The following is a 17,784-nucleotide window of genomic DNA, read 5'->3' as shown; positions in this document are numbered from 1 at the left end:
AAAATAAGCATAAATACTAGGTTCTGTAATCAAAAAGGATTTCTAACATTTGTCCTCTGCTATATATTTCTTAAGTCATCTTTTTAATAGTGGAAATAAGCAACACACCCAATAAAGCAGATTTAGTCTATTGCTACAAATCTACCAAAATTTTTGGTCAGAAAGCAGATACACAAGACATGTGAACCTGTTTTGAGTCACATTACAACCTTAAAGAAACTTAGCCATTTATGGTTAAAACCTTAACACTGGCTCAATCAAGAAAACAGTTCTTAGTATTTCAAATATTTTAGTCTAATCATGGTAGACAAATTATTTAGAATCTACCTTTTACTATTCTTTTTATGTTCTATGACTTTAAAAGAATTCCTATTTTATGTAAGATATTAGTATATTTTAAAACTCCAAACTGTAAAACACTTAAGAGATAACCAGAGGAGTTTAAGAAATTGACCTCAGTGGAAATACATCAAAGATACATAATTTGGAAACATATTTTGAGAAAAGCTGGACTGCCAATAAAATTTAAACTGTTATATTAACAGAATTGCATGATGTTCCAAACTAATTAGTGACTGGATTTTTATATTAGTTCTTATGGAAACTAAGCAAAATGTTTTTAGTAAGTAATTTGAGGTCAACAAAAACTACCAGGTATTATAAGACCATAGGAAATGAAAGGTTGGGAATACTGACCTAAAATAAAAGCAGTCAAATTCCAATATATAGAAAATATTTGCTGGCCAAACCACTCTGAAAGTTTCTAATGGCAGACCTTCCTTTTTGATCCCTGTATTATAAGGTAACTAAGTAAGGGGGCAGCTCAGAAAAAAAAAAAAAAGAAAAAAAGAAAAAAAAATATATAGGAAGGTTTCAAAGATTTAGAATAGTCTAGAGGCAGAGTAAACATTTTAAGTATCTTGTAACCTCAACTTTGCAGTCATCAGATTGACTTGAAATATGACTAGAGATCTTAATCTACATCTTCAAAATACTATGTTACCTATGTTAACAATATTTAAAAGATAATATTCAGCTGGCACATGTCCGTAATAACAGTACTTGGTAGGATCACAGGTTCAAGAACAGCCTTGGCAAGTAGTGAGACTCTCTCAACCTAGTAAGATTCTGTTTTAAAATAAAAAAAATAAAATAGGGCTGAGGGATAGCTCAGAGGTAGAATGCCCCTGGGTTCAATCCCTATCACAGACACAGACACAATGATAATTACTTACTACTAGTGAGTTATTCACTCCATTTTCTATTGTAGTAGTAGGTATTTATGGTCACTAAAATACTGGCATTTATAAGCCAATATTTTAAGCCTTTAGTTGTGGAATCACCTACACTGTAGTAATACCAGCCACATAAGTCTGTAAGACAGAATATTTTTTGCTGCTTGTCTACAGGTGCTGAATACACTTCAAAGTACAAGAAAATGAGATGACTTAGTATATTGTGAATAATGTGCAAACACTAGACATTGAGTTATTGTGAAATATGAGTCTATTTCCTACCCCTTCCCTCTTCTATTATCTGCACACTTCCCAAATGAGTCAGTAAGATAAAATGACTCAGTCTAGACAAGGTAAGAGAATGTATTAACATATCCAACAAAAATGAAATAAAACAATCCAGAGTTTTGAGGGGTTTTTTTCCATTGTTGTAATAAACCAGAAAAATATTTCAATTAAGTAAAATAATATACCATGAAAAAAGCTACTCCCATTATTCAAAATTCTAAGGCCCTTATAACACTGGAGAAATTTTTTAATATAAAACAGTAGAAACTACCATGCTATTCATCAGAAACCTCAAAATATTTTTTTAAAAGTTTCAAGTACTCAGAAAAAGCTCAAGAATCCAAAACCTCAGAATCCACAAATCCTAGTATTACCCTAAGTTGCAGTCAACTACCCATACATTTTATCAGAATCAACTTTTTCAAAGATTTACAGGCAAATCAATGCATCTACTTAAAAAGACTACTCTTTTTAAGGACTTTACAGTAATTTTTATATTCTACTCAGCAAGGTGCCTGTCTTCCAAATTATATATTCACTTATGAATATATAATTATATATTCATGTTCAGGAAATAAATACAAACTCATATGTTTTGTGATCACTAATGGCCTGTTTACGTAATTCTAGTCTACTAAATGTAATCCCATAGTATGTGCTCTTGATTATGTAAAGAATCTGATCTTCTTGATGAAATACTATAAATCTCTTTTCCAATAGTTACAATTTTTAAAAGGTATGCAAACAACTGAGTATCATTCCCATGAAAGACAAAAAAAAAGGTAAAGAAAATTTGTTCCAAAATTAACTTAGTCTCATGTATTTCTATTAAGTCTTTCAAGTATTCCAGAGAATCTTTTCATATCTCCATTTCTGGAAAGTGAAATCAGTATAGAAGTAATTTGGGAACTTGAAAATGGCATTCATTTTTTTTTTTCAGCAGATGCCAAATTTTTGACCGACATGGCTCCCACAATTACTTTGTTACCATCAGTCCAGTCAGTTAACAGGTTGTAGGAAAAGATTCGTTTTTGCAGATACTGCTAAGCTGTTTAAAGAGAAGAGAAAGAGATTAATTTAGTGATTATAAAATGCACAAATATTTAAAATATTTTGAACACTTTGTTGGATACATGAGGTGTGACTACATTTAAACAAACGTGTACTTTTTTAGTCAAGTCTGGTCAAGGAGTGCAGAAACAGCAAGTCAATATGATAGAAATAGAAATAGGAAGGCAATATGTGTTAGTTCAATTAATGTATGAATTCCTGCCACCATAGGAAGACAAGTACTAAAAAGCTACATCTTTGGTCTAGTTCTGTATCATTTTATCCTAGAGGTACAATTAGAAGGGGGAAAAAAAGTCCCCCAAATACTAAATTGTTATCAACTATTATAGTAAATAGAAACAAATGTGAAAACTGCAAAACAATCTACTTCATATTCCAGAAATCTTTATCCAAATACTAATCATTCAGAACACAGTTTTCTAAAAATAGTAAGACAACAGTTTCATATTAATCATAACTTTTTAATTAACAAGTAGTGAGACACTTTAAGATACTGTTTACCACATACTGAAATAAACAACTATCATAAATTCAGAAACCCAAACATTTACAGTAAAATGTTCTTACACATAAATATGACCAAATTTATTTAAAGCCCCTGTTGGATAGGTCCTAAATACATGCAATTACCATGTAAAAACAAGACCATGAATTGATGTAAAAAATGACAAAAATCACTAAGTCACCAAAACTAGAAAAGAAATAATGAAATGGAAACTGAGAAAAGACAGTTAATAAAACATAAGAATCCCAACAAAGCAGCTTTAAAAATAGGCCATACTAATCTTTCCATTTTCAAAAGTTCTTAAGTAATACCCCAAACTGCCATTTATAAAATGACATTCTAAAAACCTATACTTGGAATTTCAAAACATCCCAATTCAGAAAGCTTTGACTACTTTTTATTCCCAACCCCAAACTTCAAATAATTCATGAAAATCACTGATGTTAGCAAGAAAATATTCCAAGGGAATGGTATAATTTTTAGAAAAACGAACTTACTGCTTCGAGAACCTTTTAAGACCCACAGTCAGCATTAATAACAATCATTTTTCCTATTTCATCCATTACTTTCCAATGTCATGTTAGAGATGAATAAATTCTTTGAGCCCATAACTGAAAGATCAACAAACCTGGTTTTATTATGACACTGTATTTTTGTCATTGGTACTGGACAAAATTATATACAAAGAAATATATACAAAAATGTTCAAGTATTAGTTAAATTTCAATTCAAGGCTTCTGTTTCAAAAAAGCTACATTTAACATATTTCATAAAGATAGCACAAATTAGTCATTTCAGATAATTTTTCTCCAACTACTTTTGGTTTATATATATATATATATGTATATAATTCAGTAGGCACTAAAAATCCATGCAGCTGCATTGAGAGGGGCTTGATCCTGCCCTTGGGTATAAGCAGGTTCATCGCTCCAGGTTGTGAGTTTGGCTACTACCCATCCATGCTGAAGTGCAGTAGATGATTTTACAAAATATGCTGTGGAAACCAGAGACCAATGTAGGTCTCAAATTATATTATCTAGCAACAAAACATTTACATTTGTGCAAGAACAAGTATTCCATTTCCATAACCAAACAACAATAAAATAAAACAAGTGTAAGATAACTTACATCTTTGGACTGCTGGAAAACTTTTTAATTACGAACATTTTAAAAATAAAAGACAGCAGAAGCCCTGACATTACCTCTTTTTCCTCATTTCTTATACTACCTTTTAAAATAAAGCAGGAAATGTGGCCAGCAGCTGGTCCCGTCTCTTCTGCCCCAACAGCTGTATCCACTTTAGCACAAAGAAAAACAAGGATGCTAAATACGTATATAACTTTATCAAACAGTGATGTTTCACAAAGAATTTCGCAATACCCTTTCACACTCAAAATCAATAGATAAAAGAATTTCAAGGGAAAAATATGTTCCATTTTTGGGAAAATAACATCAACCATATCATTAGGTGGCCCATGGGGTAAATACTTTTAAAAGAAATTTGGAGAGTACGATTCTTTGTGAAGCCTCACTTTACACTTTTTCATTCACATTTAACAGCCTTCAATATCTAATCATACATACATAATTTTAACCTAAGATTTTAATACAACAAAAACAAATGCGTTTGCAACAATTTATTCATACACAGTGATATGGTAATCACTGTGCTGGTCCTCAAAGAAACATTGCATTAACCATTCTTAATCTTCCTCCAATTAACTAAAACACAGGAATATGATATGTATGTTAATTTCCAACTTCTCTAATGGTGAGATATTAAAATCGGTTACTCTGAATGGATTTGTATTTCTTTCTGTATCTTACACTGAAAACTGGAAGGCATTCTTGAAGATTTAAGAGATTTCTGACATCTCCAGCAAAATAACTATCACATTTGTGCATGCCTCTAATACTTGTCAACCTCTGAAAAGTTGCTCTAAAACTGGAATTCCAATTTGCACCTTGTACAACTGGAACTTCCATTCAACTTCACCTGTTTCACTGTCTCCAAACTGTATCTCTATAAGCAGGTTTCAGTGTACAGTTGGAACCGATGTCATCCAAGGCCATGTCCACACTGGGGACAGAAGAGCTAGGTACACGCAAGTCTGAACAAGGGGACACATTAACAGCTATTTCAACCAGAATTAGCATCTTAAATACATTACTGACCAGCACAAGTCTGTTTCCAGGGTGGACAGGGCCCAAATTAGGTTCCCCTCCCACCTTCCAAACAAGAAAAAAAAAAAAAAAAAAAAAAAACCACACACACACAAATTGAGATGTTGCCCATTAAAGTAGACTAAGCAGCAGAGCATGAGCGTTACGTGAAGAGATGGATCCTTACCAGGTTGTGAGGCGGGAACGACTGTTCTGTAACCCCTACAACGGAGCCTGGCAGGAAGGAAATCACCTAAAAAAGAAACTGTCAGAGAGATTTAATAGTCACAGGTTATCATTAGGAGTTGGTTACAAGTGTCACATTCATGCTTTTAGCTAAACACTTAAAGATTCAATATTACTTTTTTTCCTCCTCTGAAATGTGTCCAGTGAAGATGTCCCACTAAGGTGTTTTACATGGTGTAAGGGAGTTGAAAGGGGTAAACGCGGATAAAGAGCAGATTACTTGACCCTACATTTTAAGAGAAGACGACGCCTTCCGAGCGCACGCCGAGCAGAACTCCACCGACACCTTATCCTTGTCCACATGAAGACACACTCCTCCCGCCGCGTCGTCCTCTTCAAGCAGGTCCTGCTGCTGCTTTCCCACCGGCAGAGCGTAGTCGTGGTCACCGGCGGGCGAGTCCCTGAAGAGCGAGGTGGTCAGCCGCAGTCCCACGCCGCTCAGCCGGCTCAGCAAGCGAGCCAGTCCAGTCTCGTTGGCTAAGACTGCGCGTAGGTAGCGACTCTCCTCCTGCAGTGCTTGCACGCGTTTGCCCAGCTCCCGATTCTCGGCCCGCAGCTCCTGGTTCTCGGCTGCCAGTCCCCGGACTCGACTCTCCAACCCCATCACGTACTCCTTCTTTTTCAGCCGATTGAGCCGGGCCGCAGCCGCCGCCGCCTTCCGCGGGCTCTTTGTCGCCGCCTGGTTGTTGTCGTTCCCGCTGCCGCCGCCGCCGCCGCCACCACCACCTCCGGGGGCCTTTCTCCGCCTCTTTTCCCCGCTGCCACTGTCACTGGCGCTGCCGCAGCCTCCGATGCCGTTCAGGAGCCTCTGCAGCAGGTCAGAGAAGCGCTGCATCTCGGCGGCCGCGGCCTCGTCGTCCTCGTCCCCCCTCCACAGCCCGCCGCTGTCCGAGCCTCCGCCGGACGAGGAGAGGGGCCCCGGCGAGCTGAGCCCGGGCTCCAGGTGCCAGTCCGGCTGCCGGGGGTCCAGCAGGTCCGCCAGTTCCAGCCCGGACAGAAAGTCCATGTCCTCGGGCTCCTCCCCGGGGGCGCTGGCGACCGCCTCCTCCTCCATCTCCTCGGGCGAGGGCGCGCGCACGGCCACGCCGCCGCGGCTCCCCCTCCCGGCCGCCCCCTCGCCCTCGTCGCCGCGCGGCGGCCTGCGGCCGGGGCCGGGCGATCGCGCCGCCGCCTCCTCCGCCCGGGCCGGGGCCGGGGCCAGCGCGCAGGGGGCGGCCGGCGCCGGGCTCTCGCTGCGGGCCGGGGAGTCGCCGCCCGTGGCCGCCAGCAGCTTGGTGAGGCTATGCCGCATGGGGCCCCGCGGCGGGCCGGCGCAGGCCCGGGCCCTCACACCCGGCCTGGCGGGCCCCACGGACCCCGGGCCCCGCGCGGGCAGCCGGGGCGCCAGCAGGAGGAAGCGAAATGGTGGGGCCGGTCCGCGGCGCCGCCCGCCCGGCTCGCTCGCTCGGCCCCCCGCGCCGGGGCGGGGGGAAAGACGCGAGAGCGAGACCGCGAGGCCCAGCGATGACTCGACCGCGCCGCCCAGACAACGGCCCGCCGGAAGTTGGTCGCTCTCCCCGCCCCCCCGCCGCGTTCCGCGCGCGCCCGCGGTAGTATCGCGAGAGTTCAGGGCGCGGTGGAGTGGCAGTAATTCCAGTTTTCTGGTGATGTCATAGGAATAGCGGCAAAAACAATAAAACCCCAGATCTATCCCCCCCCCCTTCCACTTCAATAATATTATCCAGTAGCTCAGTTCAACCGTTCGACGTCCTGCTAGGTTTATCTCTAAATATTTGTAATTGTTTTTTGCTGATTCATTCAGGACTGAACCCTCCCCTCAATATTTCAGTAGGCGTCGCTAAAAATAAAAACATTCCCTTTCATAATCATAATACTATTATCCAGTACGAAATTAGAAAATAGTGGCCGTTTACTATTATCTAATTCCGAGAGCCATATTCAGATGTCCTCACTGATCTCCGGATAATCTTTTATAGCAGATACCTTCCTTTGAACCAAGATCCAATCCCGCCACATAGTGCATTTGGTTGTTTGGGTGGTTGGGGTTTGTTGTTGCTCGGGGGGGGGGGTCCCCCTTTTCTTTTCTCAAACTAAAACAAGGCTCTCTGCTATTTTTTTTTAATATTGGCTTTTATGAAGGGACCATATCTGTTGTCTAGTAAAATACACCATCCACTTTGGATTTGTCTTTTTTTTTTTAATGCTGTTATCTTATTTCTCTAGCTCCCCAAGGGATTTGAGACTTGAAGCCCTTTAAAAGGACATTAACTGGCTAAGAGACCCTGTTTCAAAAAAGAAAAGAAAGTATAAAATAGGTCTGGGAATGTAGCCCAGAGATAGAAGGGTTTCCAGGAACCCCAGTACCACCAAAAAAAAAAAAAAAAGTACATCAAAATATAGTTGAAATAAAGCAATTCACATTTTAAAAAAGTAAGACCAATGAAAGAGGAAGATAAGGATTTAGGAAAAGTTAGTATCAAAATAGAATGGACAAGATATCTGACACAGTTATTCTTATTTGTGCCAAAAATAGACTAAGATTCTTGGCAATCCAAAAGAAAAAGGAGAAACAAACTTTCCTTTATTGTTCATGTGTAAAGTATATATGAATTCTTTAACTACTTTTCTAGTCCTTAGTGTTACGGTGCTCCCCCACTCCCCTCCCTTTTGGCGCCCAAAACTGTTAGGGTGGGATAGCAAAACTGTAATGTAGCTCCAGGTTCTTATTCTGAGCTATTTTTAGAAAAAGAATAGCTTGAGCTCTCTGTTGCTGTAAGTTTAAGCAATTTGGTTAACAAGGTCAGGGGTTACATGGTATGTGCCCACTTCAGAGGAGGCCCATACCATCCACTACTGTGAGAATTTAGTGTCTGCTTTAACATTCCATATTTAGCTGGGCTAACAGCTAACTTTTAGCTGACCAAAGTCAGTGTTGGCTGCAGCTCTTGGCTGACAGTTTAGAGGCAGAGAAAAGGATTTTATTGTTTTGCCTAAGTGTGAAAACTTATTAGCGATTAATACAGCTCTTATTAACAGTATAGGCTCATTATCGTTTAAAGATAATGTAGCAGGTAGTCTTAAAATAGAAGCTTTATAAAAGCAAGTTTCAGAAAAGCTGGGCACTGATATCCCAAATATCCAGAAATGTGCTGGCAAGAATAGGCTTCAACAAATATTTGTACTGGGGGCTGAACTCAGGGGCATTCTACCTCTGAGCTGTACCCCAAGCTCTTTCTATTTTTTCCCCCAAACAGGGTCTTGCTAGGTTGCTGTGAGTCTAAGTTTCTGAGGCTGATCTCAAACTGGTGGTCCTCCTGTTTCAGCTTCCCAAGTACTGGTATTACAGGTCTGCACCACAGCTGGGTGTGTGTGTGTGTGTGTGTGAGAGAGAGAGGGGGAGGGGTTAGAGTTATCAGGGATTGAACGCATGGGGCATTGTACCTCTGATGATCTTTTTTTTTTTTTTTTTGAAGCAGGGTCTCACTAGGTTGTTAAGAATCTCACTAAAATTGCTAAGGCGGATTTCAAACCTGAGATCCTCCTTTCTCGGCCATCCGAGTACTGAGATTATTGGCATGCACCACAATGCCTGGCTTGGTTGTTGTTGTTGTTGTTATTATTATTATTATTATTTTATTATTATTATTATTATTATTATTATTATTATTATTATTATTAGTGGTACTGGGGTTTCTGGAAGCCCTTCTACCGACCTATTTTATTTATTTGGAAACAGGGTCTCCTAAGCCAGCGCGCCCGGCTGGCTTCGAACCAGCTGCGATCCTCCTGTCTCCATCTCCCAAGCGCGGGGATTACAAGCGTGCGCCACCACGCCGGGGATTTATTTTGATGCTTAAATTACTCGTGTTTGGCCATTGAGAGTCCCTTCAATTTAGCTCTTAGGTCTTCTTGACAAAACTCTATTAGTCTTTGATAAGTTCTGTCTTGTAATTTTCCTACTCCAGACATAGGATCAGTCTCTCCTTCAAGGACCCCCTTATCAGTTTAGTGAAAATGGTTTTTGGAGGCCATGAACAGGCCCCAGTGAGGCTCATAGTTCTGTCTTGTTATTTTAGGCCTTTCAGTTGATAAAGCTAGGAAATAGGAATTTTTTTTTTTTAAAGAAGGCCATCATGGTTTTAGACTATTTTTAATTTGTCTAACATTAAGAGATTTTTACTTAACTTTTTTATGTTTTTTTTTTCTTTTTTTGGTGGTACCAGGATTCCTGGAAACCTTTCTACCTCCGGGCTACACTCCCAGACCTATTTTTATATTTTTATTTGGAAACAGGGTCTCTTAAGCCAGCTTGGTTGGCTTCAAACCTGTGGGATCCTCCTGTCTTCACCTCCCAAGCGCGGGGATTACAAGTGTGCGCCACCACCCCCAGCTTTACGTAACTTTTTAATGTCTGCATTTAAACACTGAAAATTTGATCCCAACATTACCATTATTATCTTTTGCTTTAGCCTTAATATACATAATAGTTGTTTTAGTACGCCAATATTAGAGACTAAGACTAGTGAGTGAAATTTACTAAAATTTCTTTTCAGTTCTATTTATCAACTTGGAATGCATCCTATTAAGGATATTCATAGAAAATCCTGTTTTGTAAAGTCATTCAGAGAGTTCTTTCCTTTGTGTGGTTACACCGATGTGCAATCCATGCCATGTCCTGCTGGTACCTCTGAGTCACTGAAGGTTATAGCTTTTGGGTGTCTGCTCTGCCCAGTTCTATTCTATTTAAGGTCACCTGGCAATTTGGTGCCAGTCCACCCTCTCACTGCACTAACATCGCAGCTAGTTCACTGATTGTAGATCTGGGTTTCCAAAGGGCCCAGAGAAAGTGTTGGAGCAGGATAGAAGCGGGAGGATTAAGTCAGATCAGGAAGGCTCAGACTTCGAACAGAGACTAATGTAAATATGGATATGAATGTAATGGGATTAATCTGGCAGGGAATCTATTATTTGAGTCTATTGTGACTGCCCATTCTGAAGCCTGGATGGCATAATTATGGGAAAGGCAGTTTTTGTTTTGTTTTGTTTTGTTTTGTTTTGTTTTGTTTTTTACCCAGTAATAGGAGGTGCTGCAGAGGCTTTAAAAAAAATTTTTTTAGTACTGGGGACTGAACCCATACTCATTCTACCTCCAAGTAACACCCCCAGTCCTTTTTATTTTGAAATAGGGTCTCACATTAGCCAGGCATGGTAGTGCACTCATGTAACCCCCGCGCTTGGGAGGCGGAGACAGGAGGATCGTACAGGTTCGAAGCCAGCCTCTCTGGATTAAGAGACCCTGTTTCCAAATAAAAATAGAAAAAATAGGTGTCTGGGAGTGTAGCCTGGAGGTAGAAGGGTTTCCAGGAACCCCAGTATCACCAGAAAAAAAAAAAAAGAAAAAAAAAAGAAAAAAAAAGAAATAGGGTCTCACTAAATTGCTGAAGGTCTTGCTCGGTTGCTGAGGCTGACCTCAAACCTGCAACCCTCTTGTATTAGCTTCCCAAGTACTGCGACCGCAGGTATATACCAACATGGCCAGCTGCTGCAAAGGCTTCTGAGCTACTGTACTCTCATGATTTCTTCGTCTCTTGGACAGTTATTACACATAATTCAGACTTTAACTTAAATCCACTTCTATGAAAAGCTTTTCCTAATCTTTCCTATATTAGGTTTAGGGATTCTGCTACATATTTTCAAGTACTGCTATTCTTGAACATTTTTGTCATGTACTGGGATGCAAATTCAGAGATTGAAAAGCTCTCTTCTCTTGCTCACACTGTATTCCAGCACTTAGTACAGTGCCAGGCCGATGGGATGGCCTACTTCCAAAAAATATGTTAAATTAACACAATTATTAAATAATTCAGATTGAATGATTAGAATGGCTAGGCTTGTCCTGTCTCTATTGTATTTTCACTCTTAGTGCAAAAGCAAAGCCAACACCAAAGCCAAAGAGCTTGAGTATATGGGAAAATAGGCTCAAAAATATAATATTTATACAGACATCTGAAAACCCATGAGATAAACTAATACATCCAGCTCTTTAAATGTAGAGGAGAAATACAGATCACTAAAAGGCAGTCTTTGGGGGAGAGTGAGAAATCGTCACTAGCCATATGTTGTTGATCATTTGTGAAAGCAGCAGCTTCCAGCTGAATGGCCTGACCCAGATCTGTCAGGCCATATTTGGCTTTATCCAAAATACATCTTGCCTACCTAGTTCTTGGAGAAAAAAATAATCTGCAGGCTTTTGAGTTATCCATGCCAAAACAGAGCTTACTGGGAAATGAAACAGATGCGTAGAAGATTCTTTTATTTTTGTTTTCACTTTTACTATTTTTTTGAATAGGTGATATATTCACATGGTTCAAAGTCAAATGATATAAAAGTGGTATAAATTGAGAAGCTTTCTTCCTACTCTAAACTCTGACCATTTCGTTTTCTATACCCTTTCACATCACTTAAACCACTTTCATTAGTATTTTTCCAATATTTATTTATGCATATGGAAGCAAATTATTTGCTTTCTTATCCACTTTTTTCTCTCTCCATTACACAAATGATAGTATATATTGTTCTACTGAGTGTGTGTGTATATATATAGAGAGAGTGAAGGGCTCAAAGTTTGGCTATCCTGTTCCTGTATAATGATATGTAAGCTATTTACAATCTTTTGCTACTATAGACAATGATGTACTGAAATAACCTTGTGTCAGCTTTCTGTCACTATAACAAATACCTGAGATAACCAACTTATAAATAGAAGAGGTTTATTTTTGCTCACAGTTTTAGAGGTTTCAGCCCATGATTGACTGGCCTTGTTGATTTGGGGCAAGATAGTGCATCGTGACAGGAGCCTGTGACAGAGTAAAACTGTTCACCTCATAGGCAGGAAGCAAAAGAGAGAAAGATTCAGAGTCCCACGACTCCTTTCAAGGGCATGACCTGAGTGACCTAAAGACCAACTCAACTACTAGATGCCACGTCTTAAACCTCTCTCAGTACTACTACCCTGGAGATTTTAGCCTTTAACACATGGGCCTTTGAGTGACTTTTTTGGTGGTGGTAGTGGTACTGGGGTTCCTGGAAACCCTTCTACCTCCGGGCTACACTCCCAGACCTATTTTTATATTTTTATTTGGAAACAGGGTCTCTTAAGCCAACGAAGCCGCCTTTGAACCTGCGCGATCCTCCTGTCTCCACCTCCCAAGTGTGGAGATTATGAGCGTGCGCGCCCCCACGCCCGGCTGAGTGACATTTAAGATCCATACTATAGCAAATCTTAAGATTTGCTATAGTATGAAAATTATTTTAGACTAGTACAAAAAAGAGTAGATTTGAGCATTAAAGGGAACCATCTGAGAACTAGCAGAGGTAGGAGTTTTTTGTGGTTCTGGGGAGTAAGTGGACTGTGGGACACTATAGTCCATTTAATGCATAACAAATGACCAGGCAGTTCTTCCCAAGGTAATATTTTTTCTTGAACTACTTTTTTCCAAATTGGATAAACAGATGATTTTGGAGAGAAGAGCATCAAATAAGGAAATTTATTTATACAGCCCTAGTCCCTTAAGTTTAATGTTTTTAGCATTTGAAAAGCGACATTAAGTTTGTCCTAGAAAGATAGACCATGATTAAAAAAATATCCTTGGCCACTCACCCAAATTCTGATCTTTTTTTTCCAAGACTTATGATTAAAGATAAAACACCCCCTGTCTGATTATCATCTGACAATCTAAAAGGAACAGAAGATATTATTGGTGGCCCACAAACATTCATTCCCCTGCATCCCTGCTGGTGTGATATAGCACAGACTGACCCAGAGTGTGGATTCTGGTTGATCTAAATTAGACATGGCAACATGTCCTATGAAGATGTTTGGCTGAGGTATTTCCAAATGACCCAGTTTTAGCTCATCAATATTGGAAGCCAAATCATCTGGTTGGGCAGGGAAGGCTTTTGGAAGAGCAGTGAGAGCCACGGTCCTCTTTCCTATATTCCTGAGCCCAGAGGCGGGATCTCAACTGTCTGCCCAGTTCTATAGGTGGAGCAGAGTGGGGCATAGAGCATCATCCCTGCCCTGACCCAGCCACAACTAAGCCACAGAAATCCAGGTCAAAGAGGGCTGAGGAGAGGAACGGGCACCTCTGCTGATATTCCTTCAAACAATGCTCTTTAAATAACTATTCAGCTGCAATATAATGGAGGTAGGGAGACAAATTAACTATTAATTCTTTCTTTACTAGGAACATGCTAACTTGAATTCATTTTCTCTAATGAAGAAGAGGGTGTTTCCCGAAAGCATCAGTCAGTTCACTTTTCCCATGGCTCTTGTTTTCAAATGCTCATATTTATTTATTTATTTATTTTTGAGTCAGACTAGTCCACCAGACACACACTGAAGAACTTACAATGTATTGATCCTACCAGAGATTGTGCTTAGCTATACACCTTTATGAATGTGTTATTTCATTTTAGACTCTGTTCTTTCATTTTAGGGCTACTGCTTGTTGGTGTTGCAGAGAGGAAAAAACCAACAGAAATATAGGTCTGCTTTAGAAAGGAGTTTTCTTTTTTAAATCCCCCCTGAAAGGTGGCAGTGGTTTGAAGGGGCCAGTTTACATGGTGTCCGTTTGTTCCAGCGACAGGCTTCACACTACAGAGCGACACACCATGCAGTGAAGTTGGTTGCCCACTCCCAAATGTGGTTCTGGGTCACAGATTAAACACAAGATGCCTGCTGAGAGGGTGGAATGCAAAGTAACGTGGAGCACCGAGGAAAAAACCAACAATTTGTGTGTGTGTGTGTGGGGGGTGGTTAAGAGGTAGTTTGTATAGTGAGAAAAAGCAAGGGGCTTTCGGGCCAGAAAGCAGGCCCAGCTTCTTAGTTGGTGACTTTTGGTGCCCAGCACAAAATGAAAAGTGCAGGGTCTCTCGTTACAATAATTAAGAATTTCATGACAGTGACAGCAGAGAATTAAAACAAGAGTGAAGCCCTGCTTGAGGGCCGTTGGTCCAAATCTCACTCCTGCTTCTCCAAAGCTTCTCAGCTTTAGACAAGACCCCCCCTCTCCGAGTCTCACTTTTTTCATCTGTAAAATAGTGATAATGGAAACTCCCTTGAAGATTTAATATAACAGTGAAATGAAAGCACTTGTGAGAGGTGCACATTCCTCTTCGTCTCCTTGGGAGCCCTTTTCCTTAGTTGTTCTCTAGGCCTTGGTTTTTATTGTTTTGTACTAGGGATTAAACTCAGGGGCATTCTACCTCCAAGCTACTCTCCAAACCCTTTTCATATTTTAATTTTGAAACAGTCTCTCACTAATTTGCGGAGGGCCTTGTTAAATTGCGAAGGCTGGTCTCAAACCTGCAGTCCTCAGTACCTCAGCCTCCCAAGTACTGGTATTACAGGCAGGTGCCACCACACCCAGCTTAGGCATTGGCCCTGTACCTTCTATTCTCATTTTCCACTTTCAAAGTCTTTCAAGACAGTATTAGAGAATTATAAGATGGCCTGTAACCTTATACAAACTCCTTAGTATGGTTCTGAGCAGAATTGTCCCTAGACTCAAGCAAGTGGCCTTTTCCCCTTGTGCCCACATTTTAGAGGACATGTACGTGCACCCTACCTACTCACCCCCATGATCCTGCAGGAGCACCCTTCCTACTTGTAAGAAGACAAGAGAGGACAGAGTGAAGGAGGAAAGGAAGATGGTTGAGGATGACATGTACCTGCAAGGGGTCCCTTGTTGAGTAGACTGACCTGGATGGGAAGAGAGCTGGAGCTGTGTTTACAATTGCAGGCCTGCCTACCTCCTTTCCTCCCTCCTCCTATATAAAAGGCCAGCCTGGCTTTTCAAGATTTCCTGTATTCTGTTCTCAGCCTACTCTTTTTTTTTTTTTTTTTTTCCAGGTCTAGGGATGGAACCCAGGGGCATTCGATCACCAAACTACACCCCCTGCCCTATTTTTTATTCTTTATTCTGAAATAGGGTCTCACTAAGTTGCAGAGGGCCTCACTAAGTAACTGAGGCTGTCTGTGAACCACGATCCTCCAGTCTCAGCCTCCCAAATGCTGGGATTACAAGTGTGCGTCACCATGCCTGGCTCAGCCTACTCTGTACCAGTAGCCACTCTTCTCTGTACCTCCTCTCAACTACATTTAATTTCCCCAAGTATCCTGGACATCTTTTTAAAAATTTTATGAAGCCAGGCATGGCAAACGCTTGTAATCCCAGCATTTAAGAGGCTGAGAAGGGAGGATCATGGCTCGTGGACAGCCTCATTTCTTAGGGCCCTTGCACCTCAGTGAGACCCTGTTTCAAAATAAAGAATAAAAATAGGGCTAGGGTTGCAGCTCAGAGGTAGAATACCCCTGGGTTCCATCCCCAGTACTGAAAAAAAAAATCTCTATGCTTTTCACACAGTGCTATATCAAACCTTTCTCGCATTTCTCCAAATGATGCCCTTCTACTAATTCAAGAATGAGCTTCCATATCAGTCATCCTGGTGGCCCTTGCCACCATCCTACCCCTTTCCCCAGGTGAAGTTAGATGCCCGATGTGTTTCTCCTCCAAGACCTCATAACACCGTGTCACTCTGTGTACAATGGATTGAAGATTTTTGCTCCCAGACTAGACTTGGGGGCTCTTCCAAAGCAGGGAATACTTCTTTATGCTTATTCTCAATGCCTACGCAGCACCTGGAACTCAAAAGTCAATAATTGTCATTCAATGTGAAAGATAATTTTCACACTGAATAATAATTTTAGCTGGAAATCCCAGCTCTCCAGTAACTAACTGGTCTGAAGCAAATTACTGAAATTCATTGTTCTCTTCTTTGAAACAGGAATGAACATAACTTATCTTCTTGAGAAACTCTAAGGATTAAACAAAACAATTATTCAATTGCTTCCATATAATAAGAAATCAGATAGGCTCCATAAAGGGTAACTATGACTAATTCCTATATTCTGAATAACTCTAAGCTTTAAAAGGAAGTAATCCTTTTAACCCAGAAATGTGGTTTCTATTTTCATGTAAAAATCTGTATTTAATAGCATAATCTTAATAGAAGTTTGAAAAACTAGGTTTAAAAATTGCATGAAGGTTGTTTGGAAATGATTCATTAAAAAGGCCTAAGTAATATTGTTCACTAAATTTAATTTGCTATGTACATCTTGGTATTCCTGGCAACAAATGGGTAGGAAAAATACTATATTACAATATAGTTTGAGATATATTAAAAATAATGTTTATGTGTCAGTAACTAGGGAAAAACAAAGTATATTTTAATACTTATTAAGGGTAACTAATACTTAAGAGTACATAAGAACTTTATATAAATATATATAATATCTGTTATATTTTCGTAACTATTCTTACAAAATGGAGGCATTCCTACAAAAATGCCATAAATGTACATATATACATACGGCTTAGGTTTTCTTTAAAAAGGAAAAAGTTATAGATTAAAATTAATATAAACATAAAATGAATTATATATCATACCCAGTTATGATGTTACCCGAAATTTAGGTCTTTTATCTATTAGCATACGGTGCAATATTAAATGAAACTACAGATATTCGCATTAGTGCACATCTAAAGCCAAACTTTATTAAGGATAAAACCAAGAAAATAGAATGTGATCTAAGCTTGCAGGAAAAATAAAACTTGGTTGTTTTAACTAAGTTGAATCTTATTGCTCATATAGAACGACTATAATAAAGTTGGCACACTTTGGTAAATAAATGATCTAAATTTTTGCACAGCTAATAATGCAAAATAAAATCATATCACTTTTTTTTTCCTGCAAAGTATTCATGCTATTATGCTCACAGCTGTTTGCTTGCAATCTCAGCTAGGGAGGACAATGAGTAATCTTACCTATCTACTAATTGTGCTACTTTTCCCCCACAATGGCATATCTCATCAATTTAGATTCACTTGTATCATAGAAGCTGCTAGTTTAAAAATCTCAGGTTATATTAAAACATCTGAGATTGAGAATGAGAAAATTATGGGATGGGGAACCAACTGATAGCAAATTTAGGAAGACTGCAAAGGCACGGGAGATAGTCTGGTAAACCTTGTGTATTCTAGGTGGTAAAACAAAATTAGTGTTAGCTTTATAATAGTAACAACAATATCATAGTCAAATGGCTTTGAATCTCCTTCTGGGCTGAAAAGTATAATCAATGGAATATCATCTTTGCTCTTGCCATAATGCTAAGGCACAAATATTTGAATTCTTAATGGCAGACAAGAAGCTTCC

The 17,784-nt window shown here is 39.8% G+C and overlaps 1 protein-coding gene across 1 annotated transcript; it reads right to left on the bottom strand.

The window, feature by feature from the left end:
• Nucleotides 1-5,734: 5,734 nt before the first annotated feature.
• On the bottom strand, nucleotides 5,735-6,799 carry CREBZF (CREB/ATF bZIP transcription factor; the record flags this gene model as incomplete). The annotated part of the gene is made up of 1 exon (XM_080696934.1): nucleotides 5,735-6,799. The coding sequence occupies one exon, from the start codon at nucleotides 6,797-6,799 to the stop codon at nucleotides 5,735-5,737; it is 1,065 nt and encodes a 354-aa protein (XP_080553060.1).
• Nucleotides 6,800-17,784: the final 10,985 nt, after the last annotated feature.

The sequence above is a fragment of the Muscardinus avellanarius genome (assembly GCF_963383645.1).
Source record: "Muscardinus avellanarius genome assembly, chromosome: 1".
NCBI classification, from domain to species: domain Eukaryota; kingdom Metazoa; phylum Chordata; class Mammalia; order Rodentia; family Gliridae; genus Muscardinus; species Muscardinus avellanarius.
This window is presented reverse-complemented; position numbering and strand designations above follow the sequence as displayed.